Raw genomic sequence first — 15,942 nt, 5'->3', positions numbered from 1 at the left:
AATCAATGTCTGTATCTGTTGTTAGGTGTGAAAACAAATGCATAATTGTTTTGAATGCTTCATTTCCCTTAATGAGAGCCACAGTCGCCAATCTACTCACAAGTCACAATTAGAAAGAGTTGCGGAAATGGCATTGACAGTAGTTAAGAAGGTACTAACAGTAAATGATACATACATCTTTTATCTAAATTTCACATAAACCAATTAAATTCATTTAGCAAACTCTGTATAAATTGTAATTCTCCTAACGTGCTCACCATGAATTGAACGGCAAATTAATAAAACACTGCACACTTTTGAAACCGAACTCACTGGATTTTGATGAGGCGAACCCCAATTAGATTTCACGTAGACCATGCACACTGCTTGCTTGTGGAAGTTGTGTTAGCTCGACTGTTGCTGGATATCCACTGTTCCGGCTGTCCCCACTGTTTCCAACGGTTGGGTGCAAAGTGGCGCTACACACAGGTATAGCGCACTAACTACACTCTCTGTTGTCACTTTCCAGAAAATGAGCTACTCACTTGTCAAACAGGTAGTCCATATGAAGCTTCTGTATGTAGCTCTGACGTTCACCTTTTAATTCTTCGTAGGTCAAGACCATTCCAAATTGTATTAATTTCCCATAAAATCTTCTTTATAGTTAGTATTGGCCAATAAATATGTAGAAACAGTGGTTATTAATTTTTGCTCTAACTGTTGAATGTCTTTGACTACTACTTATTGTTTGCTTTCACTATGAAAAATTCACACTTATACGTTGTGTGAAAGCAATAATAATTTTTTTAGGAATGTTTAAAGTTCAAAACATGTAACATTAGTTAACTTACTGATGCTTCAGTTAAGTGTTAGTTTGGCTTCCACTAAGATGTCAGTGAATGACAGAATTCCAATATCCTGTTAAATAACCCACCAACTCACGTTTGTAAGGAAACTATTTGTCCAGTATTCACTTTTATAATAAAATTCAAAATGGTCATGAGTCTTCAGTTCTTTATATGTTGTAGAGTTGCTCAACTTCAAACACTGTACAATAGTGCTTCCATGCATAACATTGTAGTCTGAATTATTCTGCTTGTTACAGCTTCAATTTTCTTCACCATTTTTGTGATATGAAAGGTGATTCTGTGCCTCAGATAGAAACTAAAATGATTATTATTTTATTTTCAGCATGCCACTTCTCCTTTCTGAAGTTTCGAAACTATCAGCCATATAGTATCCATCAAATTCCTACTACTTCCCTTTTTGTAACTTTGTTTCACTGGTTGCTGCAGCTATTCTGTCAAACTTTCCAATAAAAAGTGAGTGAAATAATTCGTCTGTTTCCGAATATTGAACTTTTACTACAGAAATGTGAGTGCAAACATCCTGTCTGGGTAGTGACTAGGCTCATACTAATAGCTTTACACATTTTTTTTCCATTAACATTGTTACCCTGCACAGCCACGGTAATACATAGTAGTGGAGTGGAGTACTTCACTTTGAGGTCTTACTTGCCACTCCATATGATGATAGTAGTTCCATGCAGCATCTGCAGTGATGTAGAGATTTCTGCTGTCGAATTCCATATGCCAAACCCCACCCAAGGAGTCCTTCAATCAAATAATAAAAATACAAAAAATATCTGAACATCTATAAAATCATCTGTGTCCCATTTAATTATTGTTAAAATTGTGATGAGAATACAGAACATGCTCATTTATAGATGAAGAGGGTACAGAAATTTTCACACCTTTAATGCTTATGAGAAAATTCTTGAATTTAATTCTATACCCTCCCAAAATGCAAACAGGGAATCTGATTGAACTGTCCTAAAGTTGAACAGCTGGTAGGCTCTTCAGGAGCAAATTTGGCTCTGCATGTAATTATGTCCAGAGCACAAAGGGATTGGCGAGGTAATGTGCCTAAACACAACTAAAGCAAATCGGAACAGGAGCAGCAGTTTAACATGTCCAGAGTCATCAGAGGGTTAACGGATAACATGCCATGTTGGATTTCATGTTAATTGGGTGGCTGATTAGCTGGCCAATAAATGTATTTCACCATAGGAAGCAAAATGTCACCACCATCTTGCTCCTCTATAAGAAAACTAATATGAGTTATGTTAAAAAAATTCTGGAATTTTGTCCACAAAATTTTTCTACACTTACCTTGTGCATGATCTCCTTTGAAATACTCTCCTTCACTATTGATACACTGCTCCCAATGCTGTTTCCACTTCCGCAAGTAGTCTTTGTGTGTTGCTTTCTGGATCGTGCTAAGTGCCATCTGCACATTTTCTTTTATCTCGTATATTGTTGCAAGTCTTCAACCTTTCAACAGGTTTTTCAACTTTGTAAATAAAAAAGTCTGCAGGGGCCAGTTCTGGAGGATACGGAGGATGAGGAAGCACAGTGAATTCATTTTTTGTCCAATAGTCATGCACCAACTGGGATGAATGTGCGGGTGCATTATTGTGATCTAAGAGCCATGAATTGTCTTGCCACATTGCAGGCTGTTTGCTTTTCACCTATTCTTGCAGGTGTCGCAACATGTCCAGATAGTATCATCAATTAATAGTGTGTTCCTGTGGCACGAATTCATGATGAACTAAGCCTTCAAAGTCAAAGAAAACTGTCAGTATGGCTTTGACATTTGACCTGATCTGACGAGCCGTTTTTGATCTTGGAGAAACTTTCCTGACTCATTGTGAAGACTGAACCTTGGTCTCAACATCATAACCGTGGAACCACATCTCACCACCAGTTATGATTCTGTTAAGAAACATCTCATTCTCATTTGCGCGATCCAAAAGCACTTTACAGATTGCGAGGCAAAGGTCTTTCTGGTCTTGACTCGTGAGCCATGGGACAAACTTGGCAGCAACCAGATGCATTCAGAGATACTGTATCACGATTTCATGATATGACCCAGCTGAAATGTTACATTCTTCTGCAATCTCTCAGACAGTTAGTCTTTGATTGGCATGCACAGTTTCGTTGAAATTCCTGATATGAGTGTTGTCGGTAGATGTTGAAGGGTATCTTGAACGAGGGTCATCTTTAACTTCCATCCAGCCATTTTAAAACTGTGTGAACTGTTCATAACACCAAGTGTGGCTTGAGCACTCATCACAGCAGGTTTCTTGCATCATTTGGTGTGTCTATTTAAAGGTTTTTTTTGCAGACATGTTGCTCCTCTAACTCTGCCATCTCGAAATTCACAAACTGTGTCACACAACATTCTACACAATACAGCCGTGAACAAAAACTAACATACATACAACAATGAAACTTCAAGCAGTTGTACATTTTACACAGGCTTGTGCAGGGATGCTACCCACATGATGCTCCAACACATCATTGGCTCGAAATTACAAATCTTCTGGAATTTTTTGATCATACCTCGTAAATGAAAAATTTTTGAAAGGATTGCGTAGAATATCTTACATAGAATGTCTTACAATGCAGATTTAAAGTCACGGTTACTTTCCTTGCTGAAGAATTTGCATCCGATATCTGTGTCCATCATCCAGATAAGTATGTTGTAATAAATAAGACTTCATTATGAACTTGCAAGATTTTCTAAGTTTATTACATCATAGAATACATAAATTAGGTCACTGTGTTGGGAGACAAAAAAATGAATTTCTCTGTACTAGTGTTAGTACATGTTAACTAAATCTTAATACTGATATGACTTATGTGACTCATGCTGTAGATAAATATTCCATTGAACATCTGATGGTCTTTCCTCATTGAGCCATAGATAACACTGGAACAATATAAGTGCAACATAAACTTCGTTTGTGGTAGTGACTGACTTGATACACTGTATGTGAAAGAGAGACACAAAACTCTTGCTTGAATTCAGCATAGTGGGCAAGGATGGATTTAAGTGCAACAAAGGGAGCTGCACTGTAACTTTATGAAATTTATGAATCTCAGGCTGGAGTTTTATATGGCTCCTCTTCCAGCTTTAAACACAGTTTTGTGTACAGCACTATATATGACCTGAAGTGCACTGAATGTGAAGTACTAAGTGACTACATTTTTCGCTGCAAATGTAGTTGTTGAGTAATTTCAGAGTACCATAATATCTATGTACCTTATTGAGAAGATATTCCAGCTATGGTGTGGTATTATAAGATGCCGGTGACCTTTTTTTACTCAAATAATTTCCTCAGAAATTCTTGATAAGGGCTCGGTAATGAATAAAATGTAAAACCAAGAGTAGTTAATTTCAATCTATTGTGCACAAAGTAATGTCTACCAAGAAACTAACTTTAGAAACTGATGTATCTTTGCTTTATTTAAATAAAAATATTTCTTAGAAAGATGATTATAGATAAGAAGTTGTCGCATCTCCAGAATGGAACACATCTGAAATGGAAGAATATGGGAAATTATAGGAGATAGAGACACTGTTCTCAATGCCATAGAAAGCAAAATATAAACTTGGTTTGGCTGCCTCCAACGAATGGATGATAACCAATGGCCAAAAGACTCTAAGTGAACTTAGCTGAATGAGAAGAATGTGGAAGACAACCTAGAAGATGAATGCAAGATGTTAATGATGATAGAAATTTAAGGGGTCTTCATGATGAAGATTGCACAGATGGGAAACTGAAATCTGACAATTGGAAGACAATGATCACTGTAAAAGAGTTGCATATATCGTGAAGCCACAAGAAACATCATGTAATCCCATAGTTTTTAGTTCTTGCTTCTGTACATGTGTAAATTGTGTGGCCTGTCAGGCTGTGCATGTACTTACTAAATAAGAATGTGATGTCAGAGAAACAAGTGCAGTGCACTTGTGGTTATTTCTACAAATTAATATAGTGAAGTAGTGACACTGAAAAATACTGTTTTCTCACGTGACATTATTCCTTGAAATTTCTGAGATCACCAGATATATCACACTCTGAAAGTGAAAAAATAAATGTGTGCCAGTAATTATTGTTTATATAGTTGTAATCCATCAGTCACAATGCAGCAATTGAAAATTTTCTTCCTTTGTTGTGATGAGGCTAGTTTGAAAACTCAGTTCTGCCTGACAGATAGGATGATTTTTTAACCATACATATTTACCACAGTTGAAAATGGAACTGTTTGAGCACTGTTTTACTTGTAAAATACTGGTACTCATTTGCCTGTGCCCAAAGTCAATATTAATGTCATTGGACAATCAATTTACTTGGTTTATGGTTCATTGTAGTTTATCGTACAAATTCAAACACATTTTAGAGACTAAGATAACAATGTAATGAATGTTAGGGTCATCTGGACTACTTATTACATTAGTAATGTTCTACTAATTATCAATCTTGACATGGTTTGCTTGCATGAAATGTAACAAAACGTTGTGTCCACGCAAGAGTTTTTTTTTTATGTGAACAATACTTCTTACTAATTCCTACATAGCAAGTTTCTATGCAGCACCATTAATTATGAAATGCTGGACAGATCAACAGGCTCAAATCTTAAAAAGTTCTGATGAGTGTCTAAATGCTAGAAACCATTAATAACAGGCATGCTTATGACAGTTTGAGAACCCAAAGGTTGTTTTTCATTTTTAGGTAGCAAACAAGTAGAAAATAGTGGCAAGAAGTTGGAATATGTACAGAAACAGGATGTTAAATGGTAATTAATGTGGTGAGTGAAATGCATGAGACAATATGCATATGATTTGAGTTAAGGTTTCATTAACATCACTTCTTCTTTCTGCCAGTTTCTTCTGGTTTGCTCCTGGGGAAAAACTGTACAAACCAAAATTTTTCTGTCACAATTCCCACTTTTCATAGTAGGGACTGTTTATCTGTCTGTACCTCTGTGACACTCATTTTTTTATGTATATAATGTGGAAAAAGCTCTTCACTGAAACATTTCCTCTTATAATTTTTCAGCAATGATATTCGTTTATGATTACCATCCTGGTGCAGAGACAATGATGGTAAAGCATTTCACACAAGTGGAACCGGTGAATGGTTACTGTGATCCCTTCTCAGCAGACCCATCAGCACCACGACCATACAGTCATCAGAAGAATGCTTTATTACGCCAACAACTTCCTGAAAATGTAATCTGGAATTATATCATGCAGTTAACATCAGCTTTGAGAGTGATACACTCTGCAGGACTGGCTTGTCGAACACTTGATCCTACAAAGATTTTGTTAACAGGCAGATCAAGGCTTCGTCTTAGCTGTCTTGCCATTGCTGATGTATTGTCATTTGACCCTACAGCTACAAACCCACTGCATCTCATACCACATTATCAGGTACATTTCAGTTACACTTTCTTTCTCTATAGGTCACATTTGTACCACCACTGTTGGCATGTTACGTTTTAGTAATGTAACAATCCACACCAATAACAGTGTGAGTAGTAATGCTTTGCATGTAATTATGTTGTATCCTAGATTTAATAAGTTTATTATTTTTTATTTTTGAAAAATACATTAGAAACTTAATACATTTAGTCAACGATACTATTAATGATTTTCCAGTTCATAATTTTCTGGCACCTCCACCTCTGAGAGATTCGCAAAGTGTTGAAGTAGTTGTAGATTTGATGCCCAGGCAATGGAAACCAGCAATTCACACAAGAGGGTTCTCTTATCTAAAGCCTCTTCCTTGTCATGGGACAATGCACATCCCAACACTGCCAGCCTAACTTTTGAAATACTTTCAGAACTTGGATTTGCAGTATTGAAATATTTTGCATGAAGTCCTGAAATTGCTCTTGATTACCATCTCTTTCATATGCTTTGAATGTGTGTTAAAGAGGTCAGTGAGTTTACACTGACGCGCATATTCAGAGTGTTGCGCTATAATTATAGAGGAATAAGCAAGCTCATGAGACACTTGAATGATTGTGACAAAGCGTAGTGATCACATAAAAATGCTGTAATTATGATCTTCTATGTTTGTATGATTAAATCTGATTTGGATTTGGGCTAAAGACTTAAACCGAAGGCCCTGTCCATACACGGGTGATCTTGGGTGTAGATTTCTTGACATTATGGGGAGCTGTAGGGAACTGTAGGATCCTTCTGAATAGGTAATATAGTCCTAAGTAGCTGCTCAGGTAGCAAGAGTATGTGCAGTGTGCACACGATAGTTTTCAGGGTTTCTGTATATTGGGCAAGCAGTTAAATATAGTACTTAAGGAACCATGTGTAGTTCATTTAGGTTTTAAAAAGATGAACAAGCATTATTGTATGCCAGACAATAAATTTTAAGTCAGATATTAATTAGGTGCAGAAGCATTCAGAGCAAGTTTCCAGAGGTACTGTTGCTCACTAATGATGATAACACAAATAAACACAATCAACAGTAGTGAAATAATCAGTTCAGACTGGAATATCTACCTAAAGACTGAGCAAGTCCCCAACAGTGACAGCACATTTATCACCATAAAAACTCCATAATGTCTAATGAAATCAATACTGAGGCAGAATGCAAGATAATCTGGCCGAAGATAAGGGCAAACCTGAAATAGTAGTTGGATGTTACTATCATCCATTCACATCACAATCTAAGTTGTGGAACACTTCAGAGAAAATGTGGAAAATATTGCATGTTAATCTTCCGGCCATGCAGGGGCAATATGGGGAGGTTTCAGTCTACCTTCTATATAGACTAGGAGATGCACATACATATGTTTATAGAGTTATAGGCAGGGACGAAGAATCTTCTGACACAGTACTCAAAATATTTTTCAGAAATATCTATGATGTTCAGTTAAAAGTTAAGAAAGGTATACATATATTTCTGCTACCCTAGTGCAGGAGGAGGATTATCAGAAACTACCTGAACATTCACCTACAAACATTTAGTTGCTTGGAGAAGAAATTGGAGGATCAGTGGCAGAAATTCAGATTTTTGCAGTCCATGTGATAGATAAGTTGGTCCCATTGAAGATAATGAGTGATGGGAAAGACACATCACTTCAGTAATAATTCGAGAAAGTTTATACAAAAACAGAGAGAGCTGCAAAGAAGATTCCAATGAAACAAAACCCTTTTTGGCAAATAAAAGCTGTACAAAATCAAAACACATGGAAAGACAGCTTGTGAGAAGCATTGAATTAGATTGGAAGCAAGGTCTTACCTCTTGAGATCTCAAAAAAAACTGGTAAGTTAAGGTCTTGTGTTTAAATCAGTTAGTGGAACATAGTCTGTCCACATGGTTTTGACCATGGAGGTACTGAAATGAAAGATGATAAAATGGATGAATTAGTATTCTTCTCCAAAGATGTTCATAACTCAGTTCCTGTGTTAGATCATTGCATGGATGGGAAGTTGATAGATACAGAAATAAATGAGCACAAAACTGGATAACTGCTCAAATTGCTTGATAGAGGAAAGGGCACAGAATATGATGGAATACGCATTAGATTTTATTCTAAATATCTGAAGGAACTGGCTTCTCTGCTAATGCAAGTTTACCGTAGGTCAGTGGAACAACAGTGTGTATGATGTGACTGGACTAATTCACATGTCTATCCAATATATAAGAAGGTTCGAAAGATATATGAGCAAATTTATAGACGTACATCATCAACTTCAACTTTTTTATTTTTTAGAATTATGGAACATATACTAATCTCATGTGTGAGGGAGTCTGGGGACCAGACAACTGCTATCCTCATGGCTTCTGCCGGCATCAGTGATGTAAAAGCCATCTTGTTCAGAAGGGTGTAGATAGAACAACTCAGGTTATCGTTTCTTGACTTGGAGAATGCTTTAAGTAGAGTTCCACATTGTTCCCTAGTATACAGAATAAGTGCATTTGGTATATGTGTTGTGATCAAAAAGTAATTAGATTTTTTTTTAATTTTGGGCCTTTACATATCCAGTTTTCAATTTTTTTAAGCATTTTCAATTGTTTTGAATATTAGTTTATTGTTGACAGTCGGAAAGATTATATGTGTTTTTGAATGCTTGGCTAACTTTGCTTAAAAAAAAAAGATGGATCTAAGTAATTGCATTGAATTTTGCTTGAAAAATCGAATAAAGTGCAGCACTGCATTCAAAATGTTGACTCTGGATTTGGCAAATCTACTGTGAGGAAGATGAGAGTTTACAATGTTTCAGAGAAGTTCGAGAAGATGTTGAAGATGACAACTACCCCGAATGCCCTAGCAAATCAGTTACTGACAACAGTATGGAAGAAGTAAAGAAAATGGTTCTGGGAAATCACGGTCAGAGAGGTTGCTGATGATATCTGCTTATTCTTTGACTTATACAAAATGATTTGTGCACGTTTTGGGCATGAAATGTATAATAGCGAAGTTCGTTCTGATATAGTTGAACTTTGACCAAAATTGATATTGTGTAGACTTCCTCAGCAATTTCTGAATGAAGATGACAGCAATTCACAACTTATAATGAAGGTAATACCAGGTGTTGAAACATGGGTATACCGGTATGATGTCAAAACGAAGGCCCAGTCGTCCCCGTGGATACCATTGAAGAGCCTATACCGAAAAAAATTCGACAAGTTCGATCACATGTGAAGCTTCTTCTCATTGTTTTCTTTGATTAAAATGCTTCACAAGTTTCCACGTCATGGTCATATGGTCAATCAGGAATACTACCTGGAAGTTATGCGCTGTTTGTGTGAAGCAGTCTGAAGAAAACAACCTAAATTTTGACATTGCATCATGATAATGCTCCCCTCACACCTCAATGCTAGTTCATAATTTTTTGGCAAAAAAAAAAAAAAAACAAAACCATTATGTTGCTTCAGCCACTAAATTCACCAAACATGGCTCCCTGTGACCTCTTTCCATTCCTAAGACTGAAGAGAACCATGAAAGGACGTTGTTTTGCCACTACTGATTCAATAAAAAAGAGAGTTGCTGAACACCATAATGAAAAGTGAGTTGCAGACTGCTTATAAGATTGGAAAAAGCACTGTATTATATCTGAGGGGGATTACTTTGAAGGAGACAAGGTTGGTGGTGATGAATTAAAAAAAAAAAAAAGATTCTTTAAGAAAAACAAAAATTCCAGTTACTTTTTGATCACTCCTTGTACTTCAACAGAACACAGAAAATTTGTTATATATAGGTAAACTGAAGACAGATTTGTTGGAAAATTTGTGTCAAAGTGCACTGCATTCATAAAGGAAACCACAATGAGACCTAGTGTGATCAGTTCTAGAGTACTGGTTCAGCGTTTGAAGTGTTCATCAACTGTAGGCAAGATGGCAGACATGAATAAATCCCAAGGCGCATGCCTAGGATCATTAATGGTTGGTTGAGCCCATGGAAAATGTAACTGAGCCCTGGCTCAGAGTGGTTGCTTCTGGCAGTCTTGGAACTTTTAGGTCCTGGGTATTTTATGAGATCAGGGCTTTAAGAGCACATACATGGGTCCCATTAGCAGTATATAAGGTATTCTTGCTGCTAGGTGTACAAAAAGTTTGATTAGTCTTGACAGATCTGTAATAGCTTTGATTCTGACTCTAGCAGGGAGATTATTAGTTTGTCAGCTTTTGTAAACTGATTGAAAATACATTTATGGATTGGAGTGATTTTGCAAGAAAATCCGTGGTGTAGGTGATAAGTACCGGAATCGGTCATCCGAGATTGGTATAAGTGAATTGGCCATGATGACAAATATGAATACCTACCGAATTTCTTGCAGTGGTATAAGTTTGCAATGACCAGTTCTTTTTTAAGGGCTTGCTCCTAAGTCAATCAAGATCGTTAAAAATTTGGACACCCCCATTGTACTAATTAATTTTGATCCTGTTGGGTTGATTGAATTTTTGTCATTTGCTGCCAGGCTTTTCTTCTTGAATCTCATCTGATAATTGTTTACTAATCAGAATTTTTGTTTTTGTACACTGTTTTGTGAAGCAGTTGGCTATCTGTGTAGTTTTAATAGTGTTATTCAGAACATTCTGCACAGAGCACATCTACAAAATGATTATGGAATCATTTTTGTTTTATTTTTTTAAATTTGTAGCAGCATGAATAAATTTTGGTAAATTGTTGATTCTCCTGAGCACTGGTACCTTATTGTTAATACAGTCAGTTCTTTGTCCGAGGATAAATAGCTGAAAACGAGATTGCACTGACGAGAGCTATATTGTGGCCATGAGGGTACCTTATTTTAGCTGATGAGAGGGACTGGACACTTTTTATGGATAGAGGACCCTTTACTCTACAGCATATGTAGTGCATTATTTTGTGAATGGTGTGATAGTATTTAATTTTCTTTAAGAAAGTTATTTTGTTGTATGTTACACCATTCAGTGAGTAAACTGTTTCCATTTTATGATGTTGTTGACATCAGATATAAACAAACATTTATTTCTGCATCTAACACATACAGAACAGTTACAAGTATGAGAAAGTAAGAGTCACTTTGATGAGAAGCATGGAATAATGTAGAACTCTCAAGTCGAAGAGAAACTAGGATAACACACTGGAATTTGCAGTTACATGGAATGTTTACGTATCACTGTACACAGGTGCTTGCCGGGACAGAATGACACACTACATGAGTGCCCTCCCTATTGCTAACGATATCGTAGATTAAACTTCGTTTGTTGTTACAACTGCTTTTTGAAAGCTGACGTTATGCTGCTTGAGTCAGTGACCCCAACAGTTGTGATGTACAATCTTTGGCATTGTTTTCTTTTTCAAGGCACCTGTGTCCATCATATCACCTGGTGATTGTGCTGTACTGGAACATTACCTGGCACTGTATTGTCATATTTTGCTTGTGTGGATCCTGAGGTGTTTGCAGTATCCAATGCGTTGAAAAATGTGGGTTTGATTGGTCCATCATGACGTGACGGTGGCAGGCACATCATTGATTCTGATTCAGAATTTGTCATTGCCTCTGCTAATCACTGCCTACAGTCCATCATATGGTGCCTGTAATGGTTAGCATATTGCATCATTATGTAAGAAAATGTGTTTGCAATTGTCGAGATCTATGAACACAAAATGAGTGTCTTCTAAACTGACTTCTGTTCTGGGTGCTGTTGGTCTGAGCTGGTGTATATGCTCCCGTAATCTGGTAGTAAAGTCTGATACAGCGATTGTATCGTCTGCTGTGCTGTGCAAGAATTCTTCAGCCAGATGTAGCATTTGCCCATATACTAGTTCTGCTGCCAAAGACTTCACATCACTTTTGAGTAATGCCCATAGACCGAGGAGTACAGTAGGTTGTGCCTCCATACAATTCAGCATTGCTTGACATTGCAGAGTTGCTTTTAGTTGTAAATGCAGACACCTGATTCTGGTATTTGATGCAGGATAGCCTGTGGTGCCTGAACACTTTGTGCATAATAATGTAGCTAATGCTTTAAAAAGATAAGCCTGAAATTGCCACCCTTGGTCAATGGTTATTCGCAGTGGCACACCAAATCTGTTGCTCGATCCACAAAAAATATGTTTGCACTATGGTTTCAACTGTGATATCTTTCATGGGGAATGATTCTGGCCACCTGGTGAATTGGTCCACAACTGTGAGACAATAACTATTGTCTTCCGAGACTGTGAGCGGGCCTATGGCATTCACATGTTCGGAACGTTGATTCAGAAGTAGAAATGCACCTAACGGTGCCCTGATATGCTGCGTGAACTTGCTAATCTGACACGCTGTGCATCGCTTGGCAAATGTTCAGCAATCTGCATGCAGTCCAAGCCAGAGAAAACTTTGCTTGACCAGTCTGAGAGTGCCTCCTACTCCTGGATGTGCCAGATTGTGTACTGATGCAATTGCTTGTGTTCAAAATTCTTGCTGCACAGATGGATGTGTGTTCACCTCAGATATGTCACAATATAATACATTTGCTTAAGGTGTCGCAGTGTGTTGCAACTTCAATCCTCCCGGTTGCTTCAATTAATTGCAGAACTCTTCGTCATGTTGGTTCGCCCATGCGAGGGCATCAAAATCAGTGGCAGCTGCTACAGCTTTGACACATGAGCATGTGTCTGCTGTAACCTTCACAACCTTCGCACATGAGAGTGTGACCGCTGGCACATTCAGCTTCTTTTGTACATACACAATTCAGATAATGAATTGGCTAATGTAATCTAGATGGCGTAGCTGCCTCTGCAATTCTTCCTTCTGTTTTACAGTGAAAGCACAAATTAATAGCTTGTGATCCGTATAAATAATGAACCATCAGCCATAAAAGGATAAGAAATCGGCGCCAGTGACAGATTGTGATATATCAGCTACTGTGAACTGCTGCTCAAATGTATGGCATAATCCGAGTTTAAACAATAATATGACCTGACCATAGCTCTGACGTGGTAGACGAGTTGCCAGGTATACTGACACTTCTGTCCCATTTCTACTAGATATTGTAACTTTGTGTTGTGGTCTGTAACAAAAAGTCAATGTGTACTACTGACAGATGTATCTGTTGTTGCTATGGTTTCCACTTCATGTTTTCACTTGCATGGTGGTGTACAGTTCCATGTGTGGTTGCCGAACATCTTGTGATACCAGTAGATACTTGGTGCCAATGGTGAGTGGGTGTGAAGTCATGATGTCTGGCGGTGCAGTCACTGGCTGGTGTGTACTGTTTGTAATGTGGCTACCTGCATGGTAAGTTCTGCTAATTGTGACTGTAGCAATGCTAGTGCCACTGCAGGCAAGTTCTGTCATAGCGTCAGTGTTTATATGTTCTGCAGGATACATCTCAGCGATCCTGTCCGCTGTCTGCGCCAGTGCATTTAGTCACCTGCGCACATTGTCAAATTTTTTGAGTGTCTGAGAGTAATTGGGCAACCAAATACTGTGCAGCATGTCGCCGCTCACTGCATTGCTTGCCAGTGCACGCAAATGACATAAGAGTTGTGATGGTGTGCAGTCACTGAGCTCCTCGGTCCACAAAAGCTTCTCTAATTGCTTCACCTCTGACTGTCAGAAGCATGTCACCACTGCATTCTTGATTGACACATTGATTCGTGTCTGGCAGTGCAGCTAGAATATCCTGCACTTATGTGGCTAGGTCCTCTGTAACTGATGTGACCAGTTAACTATACTTCATTTCATCTGTTGGGATCTGCACAAGGACGAACTGGCTTTCAAGCTGCGCGAACTACAATACTTGGGCAGAACAGCGAAGGCTTAATACTAACCCTTGTAATTGCACTGCTCACAGCTGGTTCTGTGGTGACCAGTGAGTTGTCCATTTTCATGTGAGAACGAGTGTGGGATGGCTAGCGTGGAAGTGACAGACGTTCATGTTGCGATACATTGCAGAATGCTGAAACTGGCCCAATTGTGCTGTAGTGCTATCATGTCAGGGTCACCAAATATGTGGACATAAGATAGAACCACACATTTATTTCCACATATAACACATACAGATCAACTTAAAAATATGAGAATGTAATAGTCGTGGTGATTAGAAGCATGGGATAATCTAGATCTCAAAAGTCAAAGAATAACTAGGATAATACATCGGAATTGCTGTTACATGTAATGTTTATGTGTAACTAAACACATTTGTGGGGACAAAATGAGACACTATAATGTAATGCCTGTAGTATAATGATGGAGGAGGGATCCTTTTGTGTGGAATATTTGGCAAGATATGTAGCTGTACTGAGGACTTTTGACAGAAAAAAGTCTGTACATAATCGTGTACATTCACAGTAGTAATTTGATATGTGCCCTAAGAAGTGTGATGACCACTGCTATTAATGTTACATATTGTATTACTTTACAGACAATTCATTACAACCACAGTAGCTTTGTTAATGACACAGCTGTATACACTATGTGATCAAAAGTATCTGGACACCTTCAAAAACATAAGTTTTTCACATTAGGTGCATTGTGCTGCCTCCTTCTGCCAGGTACTCCATATCAGCAACCTCAGTAGTCATTAGATTTTGTGAGAGAGCAGAATGGGGCACTCCACAGAACTCTTGGACTTCAAACGTGGTCAGGTGATAGGGTGTCGCTTGTGTCATACGTCTGTACGCGAGATTTCCACGTCCCTGAACACCCCTAGGTCCACTGTTTCCAATATGATAGTGAAGTGGAAATGTAAAGGGACACTTACAGCTCAAAAGCATACAGGCTGACCTCGTCTGTTGACTGACAGAGACTGCTGACAGTTGAAGAGGGACATAATGTGTAATAGGTAGACATCTATCCAGAATATCACACAGGAATTCCAAACTGCATCAGGATCCACTGCAAGTACTATTACAGTTAGGTGGGAGGTGAGAAAACTTGGATTTCATGGCCGAACGGCTGCTCATAAGCCACACATCACGATGGTAAATGCTAAACGACGCCTCACTTGGTGTAAGGAGCGTAAACATTGGATGAAATTCGGAGACTTTTTTTAAAAAAAAGCAAATATATTAAAACAAAATACAAATACAAATAAAAATGAAAGTCTTTTTATATATAAGTGGTGGTATCTTTCAAGAGTATATTTTTTGATGTAATTCCCTTCAGCCATGATGACTGCCTCCAATCCTGTCCATATTCACGAATGCTGCTTCAATAACAGTGCATAGAGATGCGACATAGGGTGAGTCAACTATGCTCCAAACATAGTAATTGAAGGGCTCAAATTTGGGCTATTCGAGGGCAAGAACTCCTCCGATCTGAACATGTCAATCTAATCTGAGAGCCAGTTTCGGACTAAATGGCTTGTATGAGCTCCTCCTCTGCCTTCTGACGCATTGTCCGCTTGCTGACATTCATTACTGACACCAATTTCCTCAGCGATAACCTCGGATCCCCTGAAATCAGTGCCTAAGCCTTTTCGATGAGTGCCGCAGTTTGTGACACACGTTTCTTCGAATGAGGTTTCCATGCCGGGTTAGTGGAACCATCCCCAGACTTCTCCAAAGCATTGTACTTTGTCACAATATCGTAAACAGTTTATCTCAGGTACCCAAAGAATTGTCACAATATCGTAAACAGTTTATCTCAGGTACCCAAAGAATCGTACTA

The 15,942-nt window shown here is 38.1% G+C and overlaps 1 protein-coding gene across 4 annotated transcripts in view; it reads left to right on the top strand.

Moving 5' to 3' along the window:
- The window catches only part of LOC124796427 (PAN2-PAN3 deadenylation complex subunit PAN3), a 122,382-nt gene that overhangs the window by 69,469 nt on the left and 36,971 nt on the right, over positions 1–15,942 (top strand). For all 4 annotated transcript variants that reach the window (XM_047260616.1, XM_047260613.1, XM_047260615.1 and 1 more), the window contains exon 8: positions 5,888–6,261. In XM_047260616.1, coding sequence (XP_047116572.1) covers positions 5,888–6,261 — 374 coding nt within the window. The remainder of the gene's footprint in view (positions 1–5,887; positions 6,262–15,942) is intronic.

Source organism: Schistocerca piceifrons, chromosome 4 (assembly GCF_021461385.2).
Source record: "Schistocerca piceifrons isolate TAMUIC-IGC-003096 chromosome 4, iqSchPice1.1, whole genome shotgun sequence".
NCBI classification, from domain to species: domain Eukaryota; kingdom Metazoa; phylum Arthropoda; class Insecta; order Orthoptera; family Acrididae; genus Schistocerca; species Schistocerca piceifrons.
Note: the sequence above shows the minus strand (reverse complement) of the source record. Positions and strands in the feature narration are given on the sequence as shown.